This window comes from Micromesistius poutassou (assembly GCF_964030765.1).
Source record: "Micromesistius poutassou genome assembly, chromosome: 12".
NCBI classification, from domain to species: Eukaryota; Metazoa; Chordata; class Actinopteri; order Gadiformes; family Gadidae; genus Micromesistius; species Micromesistius poutassou.
The window spans coordinates 9165045-9174097 of NC_140282.1; the positions used below are offsets into that span (position 1 = coordinate 9165045).

A 9053-nucleotide genomic window follows, 5' to 3' on the forward strand; every position below is an offset into this window, starting at 1 on the left:
GGGCTTCAGACACGAGCACACCCGCTCCGACCACGACCACTACGTCCACATCCTCTACGAGAACATCCTGCCAGGTCCACTCACACACACAGCCTCACCTAGTGGGCGGGGTCCGGGACCGAAGGGTAGCCTAAAAGGTGACATATTATACCACCAGGTGTGAGTGTGATTAGACGTCACAAGCTGTGTTGAAAACTGTCATGCAGTACAGCAGGTGTGTGTGTGTGTGTGTGTGTGTGTGTGTGTGTGTGTGCCTGCGTGTGCCTGTGTGTGCCTGTGTGTGTGTGTGTGTGTGTGTGCAAGTGTGTGTTTGAGAGTGTGTGTGTGTGCGTGGGTGTGTGTGTTAAGATCATGATTTTCCCTCCCTAATCACCGGTGATTATGTTAATACATCATATTCTTCTGTCCGTGCTGTACTTTGCTGACAGACCATGTCATTGCGATACAGAAAAGAAAAGACAACACTGCATAGCACAAAGAAAAAAACAAAAGTAGAAATGTGAACATAGGACAATCTCCTTAGGGAAAACTGTGCATGCAGTGCTGTAGGAATTACAGTGCAGTCTTCCTACACCTCCTGACGTTCCTGTCTGTTGGGCAACAAATTCTCATCCACATCACAACGAATATCTTCTCTTGCGATGCAGCGTGGAAAGAATCTTAAAGAGTGTCTTATCCAGCCTCTGCAGGCATCTGCTGTGATGTCATCACACGCTGCATCCATGGCAGCCAGAAGGGTCATCTGTGTATGTGGCTGGCGATCACATACTTTCCATCTCCATGGAAACTGACATTGTCACAAACTATCACATACTTTGGCAAGTCATCTCCGATCTGACCCCTCTCTGGTTCAGGGATGAGATCCCTGTATAGTGTGTCTAAAAAGGTGACAAGACGCTCTGTATTGTATGGCCCGATAATGGGAATATGCGTTAGCACACCACTCTGAGAGATAGCAATAGTAGTAGTAGTGATGTTCGCGCCCAGTTGGCCTGGCACATCAACTGCTCTGTGGCCGATGATATTTCGACCACGCCTTCTGTGTTTCGTTAGGTTGAAGCCAGCCATCTATGTAGATGAAGTTGTGCGGTGGTTCACTTGCTTCCAGTTCCATTATACGCTATATCCAGGAGACACAAAATGAGGTGAATTACATGCATTTTCATTTTGGACAAGATACAGTTACATCAAATGTATACAGCACATATTGCATCTTATTTTCTACAGCCATAGCAAATGTGTATAGGTCACACTTACAATACTGTATATCACTATACGATGTTGTACTGTTTACTGTGAGGTACAGTTACTGCATGCTCGTACATGTTTCACCTGTACATACTGGTAGCGCGGCTCCTTCACTCTTTCACCATTTCTTTCAAATGGAACATTGTACAGCTGCTTCATATTCATTTGGTGTCTTTTCAGCACCCTGTCAATGGTTGAGATGCTGACTGTTTGGATGTTTTCAAATATGTTATATGGCACTCTATAATGGCACTCTTTATCTCCCTTAGTCTTATGGCATTGTTTACTACAACCATGGTGCCAATAGCCTCCTCCTGTGCAGGTGTGAAAATGGGCCCTCTGCCACCCATGTGAAGTTGTCTTGCAGTCCTATGTGGAAAAAAATATAGCAATGAAAAACACAAAATTGAGTAAGAAAAAATGTCACTGTATAAAGTATACTTACTGTATATTGTAAAATGCAAGTGGAATACTGTAATATTGTGTGAAGCATTACAGAAAGTATACAGTGCAGTGCCTATTGTTAGAAGATGACATACCTGTTCTGTCGACGAAAAGTCTGGATGACTGAGCACACACTTGTTCTCCCATATGGCGGCACCCTCCGACCAGCCTCGGCCATTGTATGCCCATGACTGAGAACGTGGTCTACACGTGTGGCTCTTATCTCATCAGGAACGTGCGTTCTGCCTCTTCCTCTGTTTTGCCTCCAAACTCCTCCTCCTGCGCCACGCAGCCTCCCTCCTCTTCCTCTTCTTCTTCTCTCTGGCTGTTAACCCCGTCCAATTCACTGTCCTTCCATTGTCAGACATTAACATAGACGTAACATTGTGTTGTGCTCCAGCGATATATATATACTTGCCAGTTGATGGTACATGGGATGCACCTTTGAGCTACTTCAGTAGACTGGTTGATCGTTGGTTGATCTAACGCTTCACACATTTCCCTTCATTAGAGAAAGTCAAGATTCACCTGGGAGCAATTTACCAATTCAGGACAGATTTAGAAAAAAGTCTAATGGAAATGTAGAGAAATAGGCTTGACATATTATGACAACTTGTTCAACCATTTTGCATGTAAAGACTTATGCAATGAACTAATGCCTAAATGTTGTGGGGGTGAGACTATTCAACAGAGACCCATTACAGTATATTTTGATCAACATTACATAAGCAATTGATAATGTAGGAAAGAGCAGATAATTGTACATAATCATTTGCTGATGTGCACAAGTGACACAATGATGTGAAGATTGAACTAGTTATTTTGAGAATTTCAATTCTGATCTGAGAAATGTATCAAAGCGACTGAGAAAAACTGTGCTAGAGAAGGAAAAACGTGTCCCCTCCACAACTCAAGGTGTGTCACAGAGGTTGTGTTTCTCTCATCATCTCATCATTCATCCTTTGTTTGGCAACCTCTGAAAAAAGAAACCATTCACGCTAAATCCATTTTTTAGCGCATCACTCTTCCACAAGACTGGATCTCAAGTGGTGCGGGGCTCGAACAAAAGAGCTTTTCAGCTCCCCTGTTTCCTCATAACACACTGACGGAGCATACCGTGTGACGGGGCGAGTCTGACATTCATGTGTTTAATGAAGGTCACTAAGAATGGAGGGTGACTGCAACAGAACATTGGCGATGTCATATGTCATATGTTCCAAGTATGTCTGTAGGTTTGGGAATGTGGTTCTTGTTGTTTCAGGGTTGACAAGTAGTGAGAAAAATGCATATATATTGCTTGCCTTTGTACCTGTTACTGGCATTGGTCACTTCCTTGATCAGTAACCAGGTACTGGGATGCCCTATTGTTTAGTGATGTGATGACCACCCATTTATACAAACTCATCAACATCTCTCACCTAGCAGATACTATGGCCTACCTAAGAATCAGAATCAGAAATGATATTTGCCAAGTACTGATCTACAAGCAATGGAACAATTTGAATCTCTAAAAATGATTAACCCATTCCATAAATATAATTAAGGTTTGAATTGGAATGCTTATTTATAAGCCACGTAAATATCAGGATAAACAGGTAGTTTGTAGAATCTGCAGTCAGTGATGGACTGGGAGCAAAAAACGGCCAGGGCATTTGCGCATTATAACCGGCAGCGGGTGTAATTGTTGACGGGGGGGGGGGGGGAAGGGGGTGAGATAGATAATGTGGGGCCGTGGGATCCCAACAAGCATGTCGCTCCGTGATTTGCCGGCCCAAACGGCCCACGAGAGGCCAAACGGCCCACGAGAAGCCGCGGCCCTTCTGGCATCTGCCCAAATGCCAGACCGTCCAGTCCATCACTGTCTGCAGTACTCTCAGATCTATGGGAGGATAGGCCACTGCCACTACCCCATCATACGTCGTATTCAGAAGGCCTACCTGTAGTCCTGCAGGGTAAAGGACCCGTCACTGACTAACTGAGCTGAGAGGATATCTGTTTCTGGTTTACTGTGCCTGTGTAGGGGACGTTTTAATGGCTGCTTATTTTCAAATTCTTGCTCTCGGTTTTATAACTCAGAATCTCCCTCATGAAAGGTTGTCTATGATGGATTTTTCTATGAATAGCCATGAGCTATGGTGTGATATTTCCAGGGGTCATATTTTCAAAGACAAATTCAAAGTTAATTTTTTTTTTTTTTTTCTTTCACTCTCTGAACCAGTTCAACACAATGCTTCTTAATAAGCTTGTTTTGTCACCATGTTAGATAATGCATATTTCACTTAAGCTGCCCACACATAGAGGAGTGCCACAAAGGATACCTTATGTCCAACAAGTCAAAAGTGAAAGACAAGATTATGCAATCGTGTGTCAGTCCATCTGATGTTGTGACAGAGCACACGTGTGGAGAACAAAGGAAAGGCGGAGAGGAGAACAGTGTACATTTCAATGTACAGATTGACCCTGCGTCGTTTCTGCACAAATCAACGATAAAACACTTTGACTTGGAAGATGAAACCAAAAGGGAATTCTACAGCACTGTATGGAGGTGGGGGGGGGTGCTACTCCCTGCTAGTGAGCCCCTCTGTGTGTGTGTGTGTGTGTGTGTGTGTGCATTTGCGTGTACATTTGTGTGTATGTGTGTGCGTATGTGTGTGTGTGTGTGTGCATTTTGTTTGTGTAAGTGTGTGTGTGTGTGTGTGCGTCCGTGTGTGTGTGTGTGCATGTATTCATTTGTTTGTGTGGTTGTGTGCATTTGTGTGTATGTGTGTGCGTCCGTGTGTGTGTGTGTGTGTGTGCAAGCATTCATTTGTTTGTGTGGTTGTGTGCATTTGTGTGTATGTGTGTGCGTCCGTGTGTGTGTGTGTGTGTGTGTATGTGTGTGCGTCTGTGTGTGTGTGTGTGTGTGTGTGTGTGCATGCATTCATTTGTTTGTGTGGTTGTGTGCATTTGTGTGTATGTGTGTGCTTGTGCATGCATGCGTGGTCCCTTTCCGTACAGGCGTACTCTGTAGAGTGGTACTCCGTTTCCCGCTACTGACCCTACTGGTTCGACGGGTCATCATGCTTCCATTTTCTATTGTTTCGACACTTTTCTCTCAGAGTAAACACAGTTATCAATTGTCACCTTACAACCCAAGCGTGCACCAATACAACGGAGAAGGACTTTGCAGACCAAAAATAACCCAAATCATCAGAGGTCCACCCATGGCGTCTATAAAAGAAGAGGGCCAGACGCTTCTGTGTACAGCCTTCAACTCTCCTGAAGAGGTAAGGGGACATCCTTATCACGCTGTCCTACCTTGCACATAGGGGACACTGACACTACAGCTGTGCTTATCTGCTTCTTTCTTCCTTTGATTTCAGCGAATCTGTTCAGATCCTTGGACCGAAAAAGAAGATAAGATCGAGTGATTGGAGCAAGGGTTCATCATGACTTCCTTCGTCACTCTCATCCTCATCCTCTCTCTGACTTCCACCGCTGTCTTCTCCCTTCCTTCGGTAAGACCCTCTCTGTCTTTGCTTCTCTGTCTCTGTCTCTCTACCTCCATCTCTCTCTCTCTCCCTCCATCTCTGTCTCTCTCTACCTTCATCTCTCTCGCCCTCCATCTCTCTGTCTCTCTCTCTCCCTCCATCTCTGTCTCTCTCTCAACCTCAATCTCTCTGTCTCTGTCTCCATCTCTCTGTCTCTCCCTCCATCCCTCTGTCTCTCTCTCCCACTCTCTACCTCCATCTCTCTGTCTCTCTCTCCCCGTCTCTATCTGTTTATCTCTTTGTAGCTTGCTCTTTCACACACACACACACACACACACACACACACACACACACACACACACACAAAAAACAACTACATGTGTTTATGTGTTTTTTTTCCCCTGCAGGGCGAAAGAAACAGCACATCAGGGGAGGATGATGAAAACGGAATTGGTGAGTTGTTCTGGAACAACGACCTCTAGACTGCTCTGTACCGGAGCCGCAGACAGAGGTCTGCGGCTCCCTCTGTGATACGTAGAGGGAAACACAACGCACATGTCTTTAAATAAGCCACAGACAATGTATGTCGACATGATGGGCGACAGTAGCTCAGGAGGTACAGCGGGTTGGCTGGTAACCGGAAGGTTGCTGGTTCGATCCCCGGCTCCTCCTAGCTAGAGTGTCGAGGTGTCCCTGAGCGAGACGCCTCACCCGCACTGCTCTGGGCAGAGAGGTGTGGCGTCCCCCTGTCTGTACAATCTGGAGAAAGGAATCGTGACCATTACTCCCGAGGAGACTGGACTTCCTTTCCTTTGCTTTGTCGACAACGCCTCCTCAATGTTTTTTCAGATAGCTCCGAGGACGAGACTGAGGCAACACAGGGGGCCACGGACTACATCGAGACGGCCAACGGCAGACTTGGTATGTGTGTGTAGGGCCATCCCACGGGAATCAAACAGGGGTCACCATCGTCCTTTCCTCATCGTCCTCTCCTCATCGTCCTCGGTCGTCGTGATGTGTGGTCGATAAATGTAAATATGTACTCCTACAGCATGGCTGAGGGGTGGACCGCGAATCATGTACGGAGACGTCGCCATGCCGGCCGGCATGACGTCCAATAGGAACGCAGCTCCCTGCACGGCCCGGGGCTGCACCTGGCCAAAGAGCTCCAGAGGCAATGTCTACGTGCCTATTTACATCTCCACGAGATTCAGTAAGTCACTGAATATGTGTGTGTGAGTGTGTGTGTGTGTGTGTGTGTGTGTGTGTGTGTGTGTGGACACACACCGATCCCATTCTGTGTGTGTGTCTAAAGGCAGGGAAGAGCGAACTGTCCTCATCCAGAGCCTGGTGGAGTTCCACTCCGTCTCCTGTATTCGCTTCGTCTGGAGGCGGAGGCATCGGGACTATCTCTACCTCTTTCCTTCCAACGGGTACAAGCTCTCACGGCTGCACACACACATTCTACTCCACCATCTTTATTCTGTTTATTAAGTTCTTATTTTCTGTGTGTGTTTGTCTGTGAGCGTGCTTGTATGTGTGTGTGTGTCTGTGTGTGTTTGTGTGTGTGAATATATGCCTGTGTGTGTGTGTGATTGTTTGATTGTGTGTGTGTGTGTTTGTTTGATTGTGTGTGTGCCTGTGTGTGTGTGTGTGTGTGTGTCTGCCTTTGTGTTAATGTGTGTGTGTGTGTGTGTGTGTGTGTGTTAATGTGTGTGTGTGTGTGTGTGTGTGCCTTTGTGTTAATGTGTGTGTGTGTGTGTGTGTGTGTGTGTGCCTTTGTGTTAATGTGTGTGTGTGTGTGTGTGTGTGTGAGACAGGTGCTGGTCCTATATAGGTCGCCAGGGAGGACGTCAAATGATCTCCATCCAGCAGCGTGGGTGTGTTCACACTGAAGTGATCCAGCATGAGATCCTACACGCCCTGGGCTTCCACCACGAGCAGGCGCGCTCCGACAGAGACGACCACGTCCAGATCCAGACCGCCAACATCAAGCCAGGTCTGCTCACCCTAGCCACTGCTTTCTCACTTTTGTTTTACAGAAAGAAAAATGGAAGAAGGCGAGAGGGACGTGGATTGACTTAATTGCATTACAATTCCATTTTTGTTTTTTATTGAGGTTTAGATTCATGAATAAGTTATCATTGAGAAGGTTAGCAGTAATTGTACAGGTACAATACAACGATATTGACATCACGATACCATGGCCTCACATCTCTCGTTCTTAACAGAAAACCTGAACAACTTCAACAAGGTGAACACCAACAACCTGGGCACTCCGTACGACTACAACTCCATCATGCACTACAGCAGGTCAGTGTGTGTGCCTGCGTGTCTTCATGTGCATACGTAATTAGGGGTGGGACAAAAAATCAATACGGCGATATCATTTGTTGCCCTTCTTTGTGCGAAATACGAGAATTAATACACTGGGCCAAATATCCATATTATATTTTTCAATAAAAAAAAAAAAATATATATATATACATTATTATTATTATTATTTTTAATTTTTATGCTTTATTCCTAAAGAGTAAGGCAGGAAATATCGCCCCAAATATCGATATTTTAATTAGTAATATAAGGCGCTCTGAACAGATTCCCCTGCTCCTCGAGTTTGCGCTCAACACATGAATGAAGGAAACTTGAACGGAAGTTAACCAACCAAAGACAAGTAACTGAAAAACTCAGTTTGGACCGTGAATAAAGACCGAAATCCAGCACTTTACCTTTTCACAGTCATTTTGTATTCATCGTCAGACATATATCGTGATGTATCGTTATAGGATTGCCTAACAATATATTGATTATTGCAGAATCGCTGTATTGCGTTATTATCAGTATCACAGGCCATGTATCGCGTATCGTATCATATTGTGAGGTACCCTGTGATTCCCACCCCTATACGTAATACTATTTTACTGTATCAGTGATACGTATATCGTTAATGCTATTTGAATGTATAATCCCAGACCCGTATGTTACTACATCTTTGTGTTCATCTTCTGCCGTAGATACGCATTCTCCAAGCAGAACGGAGTTCTGCCCACCATCGTCCCCATCCCCGACTCCACGGCAGTCATCGGGAAAGCCACCGAGATGAGCGACAACGACATTGCACGACTCAATGAACTCTACCAGTGCAGTGAGTAAAAAACAGGCAGCAGATCAACGTCAATCAAATTATGTGGTCGGTAGAGCAACAGATTCATGGCTTCTGTGTCTAACGGGCGGAATGTGGCTCAGGAGGAGGAGCCTGTTGGCTGGTAACCGGAAGGTTGCTAGTTCGATCCCCCGGCTCCTCCTAGCTAGAGTGTGGAGGTGTCCCTGAGCAAGACGCCTCACCCTGACTACTTCCGACGAGCTGGCTGTCGCCTTGCATGGTTGACACCGCCGTCGGTGTGTGAATGTGTGCGTGAATGGGCGAATGTTAGGCAATAGTGTAAAGCGCTTTGCGTGGCCAATGGCTAGAAAAGCGCTATATAAATGCAGTCCATTTACCTTGCATAACGTGTTTTGATGTCCCCTTACAGGTGGCTAATGAGTTGAAGACAGGATACATTGCTTTGATCGACGATGCAATTGCTGACACCAACTCCTTTACGTTTAAAAGCTAATTATATCAACACATTTTTCAGAGGGCTGGGAATATAGCGTTGGTCTTCCCTCCCTTCTGTCATTCCCTTTACTAAATCCAGCGCAGATGGATCCCACACAGCTATACCTAATTGTCCTTGGAAGACTTCCATCTTGTACTTTAACGGGAAATGATTTGGTTTTCTGTCCTTTCTATGACAAACAGTTTTTTAACGGGCTTGCTTTGTTTTTCATGACTTCTTAGGGATGACCTTGAGGTAACCCCCCTACCGCTCTTTACTGTCTTTATTCATA

At 45.5% G+C, this 9053-nt stretch overlaps 1 protein-coding gene across 1 annotated transcript; it reads left to right on the forward strand.

Annotated features, from left to right (window-relative positions):
- The first annotated feature begins 4920 nt into the window (after nt 1–4920).
- On the forward strand, nt 4921–8764 carry LOC311356407 (hatching enzyme 1.2-like). The gene is made up of 10 exons (XM_084476180.1): nt 4921–4958; nt 5055–5189; nt 5570–5615; nt 6012–6083; nt 6214–6375; nt 6478–6595; nt 6983–7161; nt 7394–7475; nt 8177–8307; nt 8696–8764. The coding sequence occupies exons 2-10, from the start codon at nt 5121–5123 to the stop codon at nt 8701–8703; spliced, it is 867 nt and encodes a 288-aa protein (XP_084332306.1). The 5' UTR covers nt 4921–4958; nt 5055–5120; the 3' UTR covers nt 8704–8764.
- The last annotated feature ends 289 nt before the right edge of the window (nt 8765–9053 follow it).

Excerpts from the sequence above, each read along its gene's own strand:
- LOC311356407 (XM_084476180.1), top strand. The coding sequence starts at position 5,121 with ATGACTTCCTTCGTCACTCTCATCCTCATCCTCTCTCTGACTTCCACC. Across the intron at positions 6,376-6,477 it reads TTACATCTCCACGAGATTCA|GCAGGGAAGAGCGAACTGTC; the intron begins GTAAGTCACTGA and ends GTGTGTCTAAAG. Across the intron at positions 6,596-6,982 it reads TACCTCTTTCCTTCCAACGG|GTGCTGGTCCTATATAGGTC; the intron begins GTACAAGCTCTC and ends TGTGTGAGACAG.